The following is a 17,516-nucleotide window of genomic DNA, read 5'->3' on the forward strand; positions in this document are numbered from 1 at the left end:
AAGAAATACAAATAAAAATGAATTCTTAGAATGTCATAAAGATGTATCATGAATGTTCTTATTGGATTGACCCGTAACATTTATTGCTCATACTTCATATCTTTATTTCAATTGCTTATTTTTCTTCTCTTACTTTTGGATTTCTTATTTAAGCCTGGGAATGGTTGAGCAGGTCTATCAAGACACAGCTATTGCTAAGCGTTTAGTCCTGAGTGCCTGTCTTGTGCTTTGTGGGATCCCTTAGGCTTTGTGAACTGATTCCAGTCGAGTGAATCATTTATCATGGAACTTGTTAAATTTTAGAGGCATGGGTTGATGTTGTTTAAAATTGATCGCTAGCATAGTTCATGGTCCATTGTGGCCTATTTGCATAGCTTTTCTGCAGAATTTGTATAAATATGTTACTTGTCAACATCATCACAGATATCTGAGGAGTTCATTTTTGCAATAGTTGGTTACACACATTGATAGAACAATTGTTTAATGTCATCACTGGAGTCTCTTGACTTTCATTTATGCAGTGTTGCATGGGTAAAGCTTTCAATGAGGGATTTTGAGCTCTGTGGTCCCCGAAGACTTACTAAACATTGTTTTTAGCACGTGGCACTGAGCTAGTTACTGAGGGGCAGCAAAAATTGTGCAATGTTCAAAGTATTTCCCACTTCCCAATACTGACCACTTAACTGGGAAAGTAAGAAAAGCACTCAAAAAACTATCCTGAAGATTTGATAGGAGGAGAGTTTACTTCTGGCTAGAGTAATACAAGTTGTTTAGGTTTAGAGTGAGTGTTTTTTGTCTAAATATTCACATTGGTGAAACAGCAATGACAGGGCTGGTGAAGAATGCCAACTCCAATCCATGTCTGAGCAAACCTAGAAAGATAAGTAAAAATATCATCCCACCCCCAACTCCACACGGATAAGGAAGTAGGGAGAACTCAAGTGTATGTGAAATGATAGGTTTTCCAAAAAAGAAGAGAAACATTAGATTTAAGTTGCAAAAACCTAGGTGTTCTGAAACTTACTTGGGAAATGGAAATGTAATTGTTAAACTCATTGGGTTTATTGAGGCAGTGATAGAAATGGAAATCATCAAGTGACTTTGGATCCCAGCTAGCAGAAAATGCTAGATTTGAGGCAGGGATAGTTGACTGTAGAAACTGTTGTTTTGATGATTTATAAAGACTCTAAGAGTTGTGGTAGAAGAACGTTTCAGAAATTCTTATGAAATGCTGCATAAGAAGGGGAGTGGAACCCTTTGGGAACCAAACTTGAAATTGCAGCTAGATATTGTTACTTCCTGCTGTTTGTAATGAATATGTAGAAAGCTTTTAAAAGCGCCCCAGGGAACTTCTCTTTTATGGGGCCCTTTGGAGAGGCACCTTCAGAATGATCACTGTTTACAAAGGCGTCAGGCTTGGAGGTGATCTTTAATCTGAGTATTTCTCTTTTTTTTTGAGGAAGATTAGCCTTAATCGACTGTCAATCTTCCTCTTTTTTGCTGAGGAAGACTGGCCCTGAGCTAACATCCATGCCATCTTCCTCTACTTGATATGTGGGATGCCTGCCGTAGCATGGCTTGACAAGTGGTATGTAGGTCCGCACCTGGGATCCGAACCAGCAAACCCCAGGCTGCTGAAGCAGAACGTGCAAACTTAACCACTGCGCCACTGGGCCAGCCCCTAATCTGAGTAATTCTTTAATAGAGGTCTAAAATGTTTTCTATTGTGATTATGTGGAAGTTTACTATGTTTTAGATTTAAACAAGTTCAACTTAATCTTGAAAAAAAAGTAGCTCCTAAAATTGTTCACATATCCATCTTATCATTTGCTTATTGTTTTGCAATTTTAGTTGAAAATTATTTTTATGACCCGCTGGTGATAAAATTGACTCAGCATTTGATTCTTCTTCATTAACAGGGCATGCTCTCAAATCAGTCTCAATCTTAATATGTAATTATTTGCTCCAAAAAGATAATAAAGGTAGCTAGTAATAATTCTTATACACAGTTATTTTTAGATATGGAACCATCTTGAAATAGGTAATTTTAAATGTTTCAATGAAAATTTGACATAGAAACAATATTGTGGTATGAAAAGGGAGTGCTGCTTGCATTAATTATTAAAATGAATAAAGCATGTAGGTTGGAGGGAAAGGAAGTATTTTAAATAGCCATATGAAATGCCATGCACCTCCATTTTGATGCTGAGCAGATGGCTGGGACTGGTAGGGCCTCTTGAAAGCTTTGTGATTAAAAGACCTTGATTGCTTTTTATAAGTATGATGTCATAGTAAACCATGACATAACATTTTTGGAAAGAGGGAAGGTGAATTGCAAAAATGTAAAAGCAGAGTTTAAAATCTCAGCTTGTGCAAGGCAAGGATACCAGCCATAGTTGGGCAGAGTGGAACTCTCTCCATCTTGCAAGCCCTTTGGCATGTGTACGTGTCTCTGAGAACTGAGATTCTGGGAGACCTCCTGAGTGGTACAACTCTCCCATGTTTGAAACTCCGATTTCTGCCCCAACTCCGAAGGCTTTAAGGAATCAGACCGTGAGAGCAGAATCTAAGAGGCCATGAAAAGCATAAGTTACCTTCAGGAGCACTGTGAAGCCTTTAAGCATGGAATGTACCATATGAATAATTGTTCTTCTGGTAAGGAAGGAATGATGGCAGCCCCTGTTCTGTGTGTGAGGCTTTGTTCCTAGTCTAACACATTTTTCATCTACTGATCTCAGTGCTTCTATATTAGCCACTCACTCTGTTTTCAGAGTTTGCCAAAGATGGCATTCTGCTGTCTTAGATCTCCCCCTTTATTCTGAATTTGTAACACATTTTCTTATTAACCTCTGACGGATTACAAACCTCGTAACCCAAACTGCATGATAATAAGCATATCACGTTCTAGACATGAGGGCCGTATCTGCAGTGAAAAAGAAGCTGTTTTCCTTGGCAGAGGAGTCTTTTCAGGGTGTTGGTTGTGTCACAGACGTAAGAGGTGGAAGAACTTTCAGATGAGATGAAGTGTGCCTGATGTCCACATGGACTTCACAGAAAGCATGTGATGTAATTCCGCCCAGCTTTTCTTCTGGCCGTCACGGAGACAGACGTTCCCCAGCCTCAGTTCTCATGTATGTTCGATTGCATCACTTTCCATTTTTATTGAGTTTATGGCTATAAAAGAAGCAAGAGGCATATTTTTATGGAAGAATATGATTTTTTATACTGTAACTATATTCCCCTTAGAAAAGCCTCTGCTGGTTATTGTCTGCAAAAAATATTTATTTAAAATTTACCTTATGGTGTTGATAGTCTGAAAGCTATTTAAAGCAACTGCCTATTTAATATTTATAGAATGAAATAGTTTTATGGCTATCAATCTATTTTTTGAATAAAGTAAATATACATAGAAACTGCCATGTCCTTCCTTCCTATTAAGTACTATTCTGTTGGTCAAGTTAATTTCATTCAAATTCCTCTCTCAGTGCCCCAATCCCACAGTAGATTTCTACTCTGATATTTGTAGAAGTTAGCACAAATCAGTTTTTTTAACTATAAACATCATCTCTGCTTAGACATGTAGAGTTGAAAGTTTTTTAGCTTTATTTTCAGATGAATCAGTTTCATATGTGGAATCAAGTATATAGTGTGCTGTCAGCTACAACTGCATGTGATTTGGGGTTGTACCCCTTGAGAAGAGTGTTGACCATGCTGATCACAACAGATTGAATTTCTTTTATAATTTTAGGTAATCCTAATCCTGATTTTCCCTCTTTTTATTTATACCCTGTTCTTGTTGTATGAGAGAGAAAAGGGGGTGGGTACTTACTTTTATTCCAGGTAAAAATGATCATAGACTCATGATTCATTATAAAGAAATAATATATTTCATGGATTACATATACATGAGCAGTACCACTGCTGCTCACACAGACCCAGGGCACGTTGATAATCAGTCACGATTCTTTCCCAGTGAACCTTTAAGCATACTCAGAATCCTCTCAAGCCTACCTTCTGGCCAGCCACTCCTACACCTTTAGATTTGGCAAGCAAGATGAAACCTATTTGTCCCGTGATCTAGTCTGACTTCTCCCTGCAAATGGGGTTCCATATCAATTGTTCTAGTAAATTGTGCAACCTGAACACTTCTGAAGGTGGGGGGGGGGGTGGATCTCACTTCTTTTTAAGCATCCCACTGTGTTCATGCTCAGCAGTTGTTGTCAGTAGCTTGGTTCTTGTGTATGCCACTTTCAGTTGCTGAAAACAACCAAAAATGCTGGATGAAATGCATTTTGAAAACATACATTTTAACACGTTCCTATGAACTGTGAAGTTAGAAAGAATCTCAAGGGCCCAAACTAAGCCAGAGCTGGAGTAATAAGTAGAGCGCTGGTTCTTTCTTCTTGTTGGCATTTGCTAGACAGTGAACTTGAGCTTTAGTTTTCACAGTTGTGCGGACATTGAAGGAAAGAGACAGAAGACTGAGCTTGCTCAAGGTGAGTCCAATAGAAACTCCACTACTGCTACCACATAAAGCTGGGATCCCAGACAGCTACACTCTCAGTGGAAGGGTAAACCAAAAATAACCTCCCCACTCTACTTTCCTCCCACCTAGACTAGGGGACTCCAGGGAAATTGATCTATTTTAAAACTTTCAGCCAAAGGAAAGGTGAAAAAACTAGCTTTGAGAATCCATAACCACAGCTGGCTCTTGCACAGATGTGCAGTGTGAGGTGGTCCAAAAACTTCAAGTAGAGAATGTAGTTTAAAGGGGTTCTTGGTTGGTAGTGCCCCAGGCATTGGCAGAGACAAACCCTCTGAAGGACCATGTGTTCAACTTAGACCTCAGAGTATTTCTCCAGATAGAGTTCCAAAAAACATGAACACACAGTAAAGATTTTTGTAAAAATCACAAAACCTGAAGAAAACAAGCCACCATAAGTGATAGTTGTTAAAAAGAACAAACAGCAGAACCAGAAGGCAAGAACTTCAGAAGTTGGAATTTTAAGACAAACACTATGAAATAAGTATGTTTAATATGTTTAAATAAATAAAAGAAGGGATTGAAAATATGAATAGAGGGCAAGAGATTATAAAAATACCAAGCAAATTTAAAGAGAACCAAATAAAATGTCTAGAGATGGGAAAATATAAAAACAGAATTTAAAAGTTCAATGAATAGGTTTACCTGCAAAGTGGTCATAGCAGAAGAGAAATTTAGTAAACTGAAAAACAGAGCAGAAGAAATTAAATAGAAGATGAAAAGATGGAATACTTGAAAGACAAGTTAAGATACAAAGAAGATAGAATAAGGAGGTCTAGCATAAATTTCATCAGAGTTCCAGAGGAAAAGAGAGATGTGGTAGGGACAGAGAATGTATACTGAAGAGAAATGAAAACATATGTCCATGCAGACTTGCACATGAATATTCTTAGCAGCATTATTTGTAATAGCCAAAACATGGAAACAACCTACGTGTCCATCAGTTGGTGAATAGATAGACAAAATGTGGCATATTCATACAGTGGTATATTATTCACCAATAAAAAATGAAGTACTAATAACATACTACAACATGGATGAACCTTGAAACATTGTGCTGTGTGAAGGAAGCCAGTCACAAAGTACATATGCTGTAAGATTCTATTTATGTGAAATTGCCAGAATAGGCCAATCCATATAGACAGAAAGTAGATTATTGGTTGCCTAGGACTGGATGTAGAGGGTGGAGAATGGAGTGTGACTTCTAATGGTTACAAGGTTTCATTTTGAGATGATGAAAATGTTCTAAAATTTGATTATGATAATGGTTGCACAATTCTGTGAATATACTAAAAACCATCAACTATACACTTTAAGCAGGTTAATTGTGTGGCATGTAAATTATATTTCAATAAAGCTGTTAAAAAAGGGCAGCTAATGGAAAAGAGTCCCATTACCTTTAAAGGAATGAATTTGGAGTGATAGCTTGACTTCTTAATAGCTTTTATTAACCAGAAGATAGTGGAATAATATCCTCAGTGTGTTGAGAGAAAACATCATTTAACCTAGAAAATTACTTTTAATCCTCAGCAACAATGTTGGAGAAAAAAGAATGAAGTTGAGATAGTTTTAGACAAAAATTGGGTTTGCCATCAATGAAACCTCACTAAAGGAAATTTTAAAGATTTTATTTTTTTCCTTTTTCTCCCCAAAGCCCCCTGGTACACAGTTGTATGTTCTTCATTGTGGGTCCTTCTAGTTGTGGCATGTGGGACACTGCCTCAGCGTGGTTTGATGAGCAGTGCCATGTCCGCGCCCAGGATTCGAACCAACGAAACACTGGGCCGCCTGCCGCGGAGCACGCGAACTTAACCACTCGGCCACGGGGCCAGCCCCAGGAAATTGTAAATTATGCATTTCAGGCAAAAGGAGACTCCTAACGGAATATCTGAGATGCAAAAATGAATAATAAAAATAGTGACAAATGTAGGGGTAAATATAAACAAACATGGACTGTAAAAAAATAGTTATGAGTTAAAAATAAAAGAGGAAAGAACTAAAATACGTGACGATAATAATGTGTATGTCAGGAGAGTGGTAATTGGACTTAAAGTGTCTTAAGATCCTTATATTATTCTGAAAGAAGATAGACATATAGATTGACTTTAGGCTTAGATAAGTCAAAAGTGTAAGCATGTTATAATTTCTAGGGTAATGTTAGAAATAAATAAATATGTAAAATAAATATATAAAAGTATAACTTTTAAATGAGTAGAGGCAAAAAAAATGAGAAAAAAGTTATTCAAAACAAAGCAAGAAAGAAAAGAGAAGAAATAGAAATGGTAGTATATATTAGCACGCACAAAGTAAGATGGTTGAAATAAAATCACATATCTGTAATGATAATAAATGCTTCATTTAATTTTATCAGACAGGGTAAAAGAATGTGGGTATATGCTATATACAAGAGACATCTACAACATAAGATTAAAGACACATTGAAAGTGAAAAAAGACACACTAGCCAAATGCTAACCATAAGAAGGCTGTTGCAGACTTTAAGGCAAAGAAACATTTTAGAGCTAAAAAATTGGCTGAACTACAAGGAGAAATTATTTCACCATTATAGTGGATAGTTTTAACTCACCCTTAAGTAATCAACAGAGGAGGCAAATTAAAAGATCGAAATATAGAAGACTTAAATTACCCAATTAAAAGTTTTTGAATGCAGATTTTTAGAATATTGCGCCCCAAAATTGTTGGATACGTATTTTTTTCAAGCACACAGTATACAAAGTACATTTGTGATAACTGACCACATTCTGTGTCGTAAAGCAGGATACACCAAATTACAAGTGACCAGTACCAAGCAGACCATGTTCTCTATTCACAAAGCAAGTGAGAAATAAAAACACAAAGAAAACTAGGAAACATCCACGTATTTGGAGATTAAGAAACGTACTTCTAAGTTATTCATGAGTCAAAGAACAGATAATAATGGAGATTAGAAAATATGTAGGACTGAACAATATGTCAAGACTACGTATCAAACTAGTGTGATCAAGCTAAAATGATACTGAAGGGAAATTTATAGTCTTAAGGCTTATATGTGGAAAGAAAAAAGGCTGAAAATTAGTAAGATAAATGTCAACTTAAAAAGTTCGGAAAAGAAAACAGAATAAATCCAAAGAAAGTAGTAGGAAGGAAACAATTTCAAAATAAGAGCAGAAATTAATGAAATAGAAAATAAAAACATTAGATGATAAACACAGACAAATTGGCTCTTTGAAGAGATTATTTAACATGATGTTGCCTCTGCTGAGATTCCTCAAGAAAAAGAGAGTAAAAATAAAGAATATTGGGAATAAAAAAGAAGGCATAATCATAGATGCTATAGATATCAAAAGATAAATGGGTCTTATGAAAATTTCATGCTGATAAAGGTGAAAATTTAGATGAAATGAAAAATTCTTAGGGGATAAAAAGCTTCTCAAAATTGACTCAAATAGTTAGAAACACGAATATTCTTAGAACCATTAAAGATGGATGAAGTAAGTAATGGTCTTCGGAAAAAGAAAGTATCAGCTCTAGATTGTTTTGCTGTTGATTTCTAATGAACATTAATGGAAAAAAGTTTTCAATTTTACACAGACCATTTCAGAACACATTAAAAGAAGAAACACTCCCTAATCTATTTGGAAGGCTAAATTGTTGCTAAGACCTGACAAGGACAGCGTAAGATAGGAAAATTACAAACCAATTTTCCCTGTAAACATAGATGAAAGATCCTGATAAAATATTAGCAAGCTGAATCCACTAAAATATAAAAAATATAATACATCATGACTTAGTGGAGTTTTTCATAGTAATGCAAGCAGAGATTAATATTTTAAAAATCCATTAATGTAATTCATTACAATAATATATTAAAGGTGAAAAGTGTGATATATCATGAGATGCAGAAGAATTGTTTGGTAATATTAAACATTCCTTAATGATTAAAGAAAAAACCTCTTGGCAAGTTGTAATAAAAGGGAACTTTCTGAAACTTAAGAGTGCCTATAAAAAGCTAAAGCAAACATCAAACTTAACGATGAAACATTGACATTCTTCCCTTTAGGACCAGAACAGGACAAAGAAGCCACAATTTCCACCAGGCCCCCCTGTCTTTCTGCATGGCCTGTGGCTGGTCTGGACTTCTTCACAGCATGGTGGTCACAGGGTGGTTGGACTTCTAATGTGGTGGCCGGCTTCCAGGGGGAGGAAGCTGCAGCCGCCAGTCCTACAGGCTAGGGTGGGAACAGGCGTCCTGACGCTTTTGCTGCGTTTAGCTGGTTGAAGCAAGTCATAGTCCAGCCCAGGTTGGAGAGGAGGGTAGAGAGACTCCACCCCTAGTTGTGGGAGTGGCATGTGTGTACAGGTAGGAATAAACTGGTAAGAGTCGTCTTTGGAGATCATCTACCACAACTCCTATCAGCCTGGCAAAAATGTAAAAGCCTGATGACATAAGATATTGGCAAAGATGTGGAGTAATTGGCACATTATATACAGCTTGTGACTGTGAAAATTAATATAACTGCTTTGGAAAACATTTTGGTGTTATCTAGTAAAGTTGAAGATGTGCGTACTATGTGGTCCAGCAATTTAACTCCTATATTATTTTTGCTGTGTGTACCAGGTGATATGTGTAAGATGTTCAAAACAGCACTTTTTGTCATAGCAAAAAACCTGGAAACAAACCCAAATGTCTGTAAACAGCAGAATGGACAAATAAATTGTGGTGAAGTCTTACAATGGAATCCTGTACTTCGTTGAAAATGAATGAATTGCATGTACAATAACATAATTTAATCTGCAGGATGTAAGATTGAGTAGAAAAAACCAAAATGCTAAAAAAGATTACATAGCACAGGGGCCAGCCCTGTGGCTTAGTGGTTAAGTTTGTGTGCTCTACTTTGGTGGCCCGGGGTTTGCAGGTTTGGATCCCAGGTGTGGACGTAGCACCTCTTGTCAAGCCATGCTGTGGTGGCATCCTACATAAAATAGAGGAAGATTGGCACAGATGTTAGTTCAGCAACAATCTTCCTCAAGCAAAAAGAGGAATATTGGCAACAGATGTTAGCTCAGGGCTAACATGAAAGAGAAAAAGAATATATAGAGCACAAAGTTAAAAACTGTGCAAAACTAAATGGTGTACTTCTTTTACAGATGCAAAAAAAAAATTTGGTAAACTTAAAAGAGAAGCAAGGAAATGACAAACACAAAATTCAGGGTGATAATTATTTCCAAAGGGGAAGAGAAGGAGATAGAAATGGGTTGAACTGGGTTAGAACAGGATGATTCTAATGATGTTTTTTGGTGAATTGAATGATGGATGTTTCTTGTATGATTTTTCCTTATACTTTTTATGTATTTTATGTTCCTTTGTGTCATCTTAATATTTAATGTAAGTAAAAAAATAAAAACCCCTAATGCTGCTTTTTTTTTTTTTTGAGGATTCTCTTTTGTCAAATGATGCCCTTGAATGATCATTTCCACTGTAGAGTGGCAGAAAGGGTCCAGGTTATGTCTTGGGTTAGTTACCTTTATTAGCTCCCTGTTGACCCTTCTGAGGACCATGGTGAATAGATTTTGTGGTTTCAAGGGTGAGTAGTAGGTTTGGCCAGCCATCTTTTTAAGCAAACTCGTGGCCTGCCTTGTTGGATTAATGATCATTGGCTATTGAAAATTAAGAGAAATTAGCAGTTCCCAAATGTAAATAGTAAGAGCTGCGGCTTCTAATTTCTTGCAATTTTGTTGTTGTTTCACAGATTGATCAGCTGAAGCAGGAACTTTCAAAGAAGGAGTCAGAACTTCTTGCCTTACAAACAAAGCTTGAAACCCTTAGCAATCAAAATTCAGATTGCAAGCAACACATTGAAGTGCTTAAAGAGTCGCTTACTGCCAAAGAACAGAGAGCTGCCATCCTTCAGACTGAGGTAAGGCACTGTTTCAGAATTCCGGGCAGCAGACGTTGAGTTCGTAGAAAATGTCCTACCTGAACAGCTCTCTTTAGAAGATCCGTTATCCAGACTTTTGGGGCCAGATGTATCTTGGGTCAGATATTTTGGGGATTTTGGAAAGGTAAGACCCATTGCATGTATCATAGATTGTATAACACTTCCGGTGAGGTTGCAGCAACACCTCATAAGCAAACACATGGATATTTCTGCAGGAAAAAAATTTTTCACATTAAATTAAGATAAATAAAGACCATCTAAGTAGCCACCTGTCAGTCCATGTCAGGTTGTATCAACAAAGGAGTTTGCTTCACCCTTGGAATTCTTTTTCATTTTTCAGAGTTTTTGGGATTTGGGAATCACAGATAAATGATTAGATCTGGAATGGTTTCATTTTATCAAAAATCATAGAAAAGTCAAATGTCATCTACCTTACTTTGCTGTGTGTCTGTATAGACCCCCTCCTGGCACCTGAGGTTTCAAGAGTTTCTTACTTTCTAAGGCATATATCCTCAATTTTCAAGATTCTTTTACCATTGAAGAAAGTTGGTATTGTGCGAGTTTCTTAAAGAAAATGTTGGTTTGTTATTTCTTATTCATACTTAGAAGAAAAATAAATATATGTTACTATCCTATTTCCTTGGTTCCCCTCATTGGATTATAACTTTGGGTCTGCTAAGAAATGCAAAACACAAGCTGGTTATTATGTAAATAAAACAGTTGCCAGAAAATAAATTATTACATGTGGGCAATAGCAAAGAATGCGGTGAATCTCCCTGATTTTTGTGTTGAGGCAGTATATGATGTATACCCCTTTAAGAGAAGGCTATCTAATCGAGTTGCATGTCCTCTCTTGTGCTCTTTGAGCCATGTCTTTGCATGTATATATTTTTGAGTCTCTGGGGAGGTTTGGATTTTCCTTAGGAGTTAATAGGGCTGTTGAGTAGGTCTGTGCTCTCAGTTAAGGCGCAGGACAGTGTCTGGAGGAGAAAGAAAGCAGGTTCCAGATTGGATAGGTCTTGGCATGGACCTGACCTTGCCCCTACGCGTTTGACATTGGCTAATAGGCAGTTATGTGATTGTGTCAAACCAAAAAGATTGTTTTGGCCTCAATGATGTGGATTTTTCACATTTAGGAAATATTTTTAGTTGTGTATAGTTCCATTTTGAAAGCATGGCTATTTTATTTTTTAAGGCAAAAATTTAAACTATGCCATGATTGGAAGGTGGCTTGTATCTCCTTTGAGGAGGCAGCCGTGAATAGTATCTAGAATCTGTGCCAATACTGTAGCCACCATCACATGTGGCTATTCAAATTTAAATTAATTAAAATTCAGTAAAATTTAAAAAGTTGTTTCTTAGTTACACTAGCCACATTTCAAGTGCAGCTAGTCACTAGTATATGGGACAGCACAGCTATAGAACATTTCTCCCATCTAGCAATTGTCTAGGATAGGAGTCAAAAACTGTGGCTTGCAGGAAAAATCCTTCCCTCCGCCTGTTTTTGTAAATAAAGTTTTATTAAAACAGACATCCTTTTTCATCTGTGTGTTGTCTTTGGCTGCTTTTGAGCTACAGCAGCAGAGTTTAGCACCAGCAGCGACCGTAAGGCCTGCAAAGCTGAAAATATTTACTCCTTGGCCCTTTACAGAAAAAGCTGGCCAACCCATGGCTTTGGGATCTTGTGGGAAGAGGGTTGAGTGGGAATTGGAATGCCTGGCTTGTTCTCTCTCTAGCTGTCTTATTACTCTGAAGAGGGCCAGATAGTTTGCCGACCTCCATTCTAGAGCATGAGTTTTTCTTCACAGTGGTTATTCACAAAGCAATTGATTGTACCCACAGTTGTCTTAAGTTGGCAATAATACCAGCGTTACTAATAGAGTTAGCGTAATTGTGTTTCTGTGTATCGGGTAGAAGGAAATTTGAGAAGTGAGGCAGTCAGGCTTCTTGGCGATTCCTCTCTAGAAGGAAAGAATGAGAAAAGTCAGCTCAGAAAGGCTGACCACCTTCCTCTCACTACAATGCACTGATGAGTGCTGTATTCCCTAGTCCCTTTCCCTTCTCTTATTCTCTCTCCTGTTTTACCTGTCTCAAGTTAATGTAGTCCAAATTAGACCTATACATATTTCATGAAAAAGACAGTGATGACGTTATGTGGATAGCTTCTGACCCACGTTCAATAATTAAAATGACCCAATAAAGAAATGGTGCTTTGAAGTAGAACAATTTATTTTCCATGTGCAGAGAAAGTGAGAGGATTTTCTAGTTTTCTTCTTTGAAGTTGGAAGTGTGAGCTTAATGATTTTATCACTTGGAAACATCTGAGGAATTTTCTTTTGCTTTTTTTCCTTCTTTTAACATCTTAGTAAATAGAAATGGAGAAAGTTGCCTAATGATGTCCGTCTCTTAGATGGAGTGATTTAGGTTGAAATTAGCTCTAATTTTTGGATCATAGGCAAAAGGTTTTTGGCAGAAGGGTAAAATACATTAAAGTGATTTTCCCGCTTCTTGGAGAAACAGAGGGAAATAAGTCTCCCTGCCTCATGTGCAGTGAGTTAGTGGACAAGCATTCCGTAGAGGAGCTATGCCATGTTTCCTTGGGCCCTGCAGCGAAAGACCTGAGTTTGAGTTCACATGAAAGTTATGGTGCTCATCCTTGGAGGAGGTTACATGTAATATCTCCTTCCAGGTAGATTCTTGAGTGATTCCTGAAAGCTCTTGCCAAAACAGAAGAGGGCTCTCTCCAGAATAGGAAGAGCCCTGCTAGTGTCTCTGGAAAATCTGTGCCATCAACTGGCTTTGGCTAATCTTAGAATATAGTAGAAATGACAGATGTCACTGGCCTAACAGTTCGTCTCTGCAAGAAAGGCTTTTGCTCCCAGAGAATGTGCATTTGGGAGGTGGTAGCATGAAGGGTGGTTCGAAGGGTGGGAGGCAACTTGTCTGGGTTTGCGGCTATGTGGCTTGGCTCCTGGCTTGGTTTGTTTTTACTTGTACAAATGCCCAGACGTTCTTTGACGTGTGTGCAATAAATCAATGGAATAATAATTACACACACACAGAGATACACCACATAGCTCTTAACATAACATTTTACTTTTTAAAATAGCTTCAAAGGACCCCAATGCCAAGTTTCTTATTTTGCTACTTCCCTTGATGTTTCCTATGTACCAACTTAACCCCATCTCCCAACACATTAACTCCATGGCAGTAGAGATAATAACTGGCTTTCTTTGGCACCTTGATTTTTCTGGATTTCAGTGAATAATTGCCAGAACATTTCAGAAATTAGGAATAAGAAAGGCCTGGCTGTCACCCTATGATGTGAAATAAAATGTTGTACGAAGAACACAGCATTTAGAAGTGGGAGATGTGTGGACGTGCATCAGCCTCCCCATTCAATAACCATGACTTGAACAAGACTTGAACTTCTCTGCACCTCCATGTCTTGATCTATAAAATGGCCATAATTGTGCCAGCCTGATGCATCATTTATATGGAAAGTGCTTTGACTCTAGTAAAGGGTTTAGCTATAAATTGTGTTGATTATTATCGTTGCTGTTATTATTACTGTTGTATATCAGGGATGTTTGGGGAATTCTCTACTTCACGTCTCATCTTTTCATCCATTCTGTGTATTCTATCTCTGTGAGTCTCCTTTGAATTTTTGGTGTCTGTATTTACTGAGGTCAGACTTTTATATTTCAATTGAGTCGCTTTTTTCTGTCTCAGAATAATACAGAGAAATGAAAATACTATGAAAGTATCGCTTATTTTGTTCTATCCCCAGATTAAGAGATTTCTTTCTGTTTTCTGGCAGTTTTCCCCAGCCTGGCATGGTTTCTAAACTGCCGGGCATGACACTCTTTGGCATGCTTTCTGAAAGGTGTGTTAAATGTCAGTTGTCTATGATGATTGCTTTTATACTCCTTTCTGTTCCGAACAGGTCAGGGAAGAGTTCTACTTGTCTAAGAGTAAACACTTGAGAAGCTGTTAATTAACAGAGAGTGTAGGGGTTTTGTGTTCACGAAGGTGAAAGGCAGCACATGCAGGTTAGGTTAGTGGCAGCTGCATAGCAAGGGTCCATAACATTTTTGTTTTTGTTTTTTAAATGTTATCAATGTAGGAGAGAATCTCATGCAATCTATCGGTTCACTTTCCAGAAAAATTCACTTCTATACATATACGCTCATTCACACAGAATAATGTGTATAATTTCAGGCAGTTTATAGATGCCCTGAAGCATTTCCAAGAGTTTTACATTAAAGATCCCTGCAGTTTTCATTCCACACATTTAGATTTCATGTGTTATTTTTATTCAACACATATTTTTCAAATGACTACTATGTGCCAGATATGGTTCCTGCCCTCATCCAGCCAACATTCTGTTGGGTATATAGATATATGACAGACAACTTTGTATTCTATGTTATAGTACAATAAACGTTCAGTGATTTCATTATCACTGGTTACTAATAATTCCACACAAAATCTTAATTGGATGTCATCTTCCTTCTGTTGTTTAAAAGCAGATAGGTAAAGGAAGGAAAGAAGATAAAAAGAAAAACGTTTAGCTCCTTTGAAGACTAAAGTATGCAAGCTGTATGAAATACCCATTTATATTTTTTATAATTGAAGGCTAATATTGCTAAGGTGATTACTCTGATAATGTTAATTTTATGTTTTGGTTAAAGCTGATTCTCTTTGAGTCCACACTCAAGTAACTTGGCTGTCCTTGAGAAAGGGAATGGTTTTATGGGGTTACATACACTGTGCTGGCTCGATTATTTCAGGAGTTACTGCAGCCACTTAGAAATGCTCCGCTCGGCTGCCCTTCAGATAGACCCTTCCTTTGACTTGTCTAAATGGGTGAGGTATCATTTGATAATATTTTATTGAGCATCTGTGATGTGCAAGGTGCTGGACGAGGTGGGACCCATAATCTTAGGGGCTATTGGTCTTGGACTTTTTAATTCCGTTTTATTGCCCAAATGTCTACAGAGTGTCTTATGATTGCTATATGAGTTTCAGGAACTGTGGCTGTTTTCTGTGTGACACTTTGTTTTAAACTTGACTTACAACTTGTGAAGTTGATATTGTTGAGCCTATTTTTAAGATGAAGAAATAGAGGCTCAGAGAGGATGTGTAACTTGCTCAAGATCACATAACGGTAAGTGACAGGCCTGGGTTCCCGAGCCCTGTACTCTCAACCAGCAGTCTTGTGCTTTCCATAAGAGTCCCAGTGGATTGAGGGCTTCCTTTTCAAGGAGCTGAGATACTTTATCTCGTAGCAAAGTTTATGGCAAGTTCTATAATTCTGTTTTAACAGGTGAGTTCACTGGGGTTTCAAGAATGTTTACTAGGTACAACCCTGTACTGGCTATGAAGAGGGATTAGAATGAATAACTCTGAGACTTAAATCCTCATCGTAACATTATGGCTGTGATAACAGTAACACTGTGGCCATAATAATGAAAGATATTGCCCAAACTCTGGGGAAGCTACCATTTTTCATGAAGTCTAGAATCCTAGTATATTAAGTACAATTTATTGTATAATATTTAGTTTTTGTTGCTTTAAAGATGTTTATGATTATATGTGTACATATATTCATACCATGCATGTACACTTTGTAAAGAAAAAGTAAAAGCATGGGCAACAGTGTCTGACTGTTTTCTCTTTGTGTTGGAGACTCAGGTGATCTTTAATTTGTCTACGATACACATATTATACATTTGTAATGTAAAACATTGAATGCATCTTTAACAGAAGTGGTGATGATCACTTCTTCAGGGAGGTTGTGTAAGGTGTTGGTGGAGGAGGAGGTGTTTTCTGAGCCCGTGGCAGCATTTTTCAGTCTCTGAGTCACAGATGACTCAGTGCGATGACACAGCCAGAAAGCAAACTTGGACTGTCAGTTTTCAAGATGAATCATAAAAATGAAGCTTTTGACAATGAAAATGTTGTTGTTACATGGAGAAAAGAACAAGTTTTATGAGTCCTTTTTTCTTGGTTTATTTGCATTGAGGTGGGCTCTCTACCCCACTTCATGGTGAGGCTAGGACTCTTGGGTATAAAGGTCACTGTGATGAGGAGTCGGGAATGCTTTGTGGCTTCCAGGGACTCTGAGACTAGATGCATTCACACAGGGCTTTGCAAACTATTCCAGATACTTAAGGAACTACTCTTTCCTCTGAACTCACACGTTTTGAGCAAAGGAGTTTTTTAAATGGATGGAAATAATATTTGCCACAATATATAAGGTGGGATTTACAAAGAGTGCTCCTTTACTCCTAAACAGAAATTTCATTTTCCTTTTTACCTCCCGCTGTGGTTGACTGCTAGTAGTAAAGTCCTTTTTAATCATTTCAGTCCTGCCTTCAAAGGATAATATTTGAAATGGCCTTTTTGGGATAGATGTTTGTTTAGTGCCCTTCATAATCACGGCATTAAAAGTGAGGTGCTTTTTAAAAAAGCTAGTAGCATACGACAAAACCAACTTTTAAGACTGTCAAATTATACCAGTACCATGTCACAGTGCATTGTCTTACTTTCAAGACTTGCAAGGAATGTCTTTAAAATTAATAAATTAAGGTACTTGGTGAAAAATATACAAAATAAAATTCTGGTGTCGCTTGTATTTTTCCATTCTAACCTGTCATTGGCTTCACATTTTAAAATGTTTTTATTTGACCGGGAAAGGCATCATTTGAAATTTTTATTGATAACACTTTAACTACAAGAAAAAGACATAAACCTGCAAAGCTATAACTATCATGGTGGCCACAATTGGGAGGTCTGCAAAATGGTTTATTACCAGTAGAAAAAAAATGTTGGGAACCACAGTCATTATAGGGGTCACCACCTCTGCTATGTGCATTTTATTTTTTTCCCTTTTCATTTTGAGGGTATGTATTATGGCAGTGCCAAACTACACACTTTCCCCTCCCCTAGTGTCTGTGGGCTTTGTTTTGATTCTCTCTTTATTAACGATGTGAAAACTTTGGGGTCACATAAAAATGAGCTAGGGTCAGG

General features: G+C 37.3%; 1 protein-coding gene across 31 annotated transcripts in view; it reads left to right on the forward strand.

Moving 5' to 3' along the window:
* ERC2 (ELKS/RAB6-interacting/CAST family member 2) overlaps positions 1-17,516 on the forward strand; it is a 904,450-nt gene that overhangs the window by 289,285 nt on the left and 597,649 nt on the right. For all 31 annotated transcript variants that reach the window (XR_011426862.1, XR_002800567.2, XR_011426853.1 and 28 more), the window contains one exon: positions 10,293-10,460. Coding sequence is in view for 16 of the 31 variants with exons in the window: in XM_070237383.1 (XP_070093484.1) it covers positions 10,293-10,460 (168 nt within the window). In the remaining 15 variants the exon portion in view is untranslated. The remainder of the gene's footprint in view (positions 1-10,292; positions 10,461-17,516) is intronic.

This window comes from Equus caballus, chromosome 16 (assembly GCF_041296265.1).
Source record: "Equus caballus isolate H_3958 breed thoroughbred chromosome 16, TB-T2T, whole genome shotgun sequence".
Taxonomy (NCBI): Eukaryota; Metazoa; Chordata; class Mammalia; order Perissodactyla; family Equidae; genus Equus; species Equus caballus.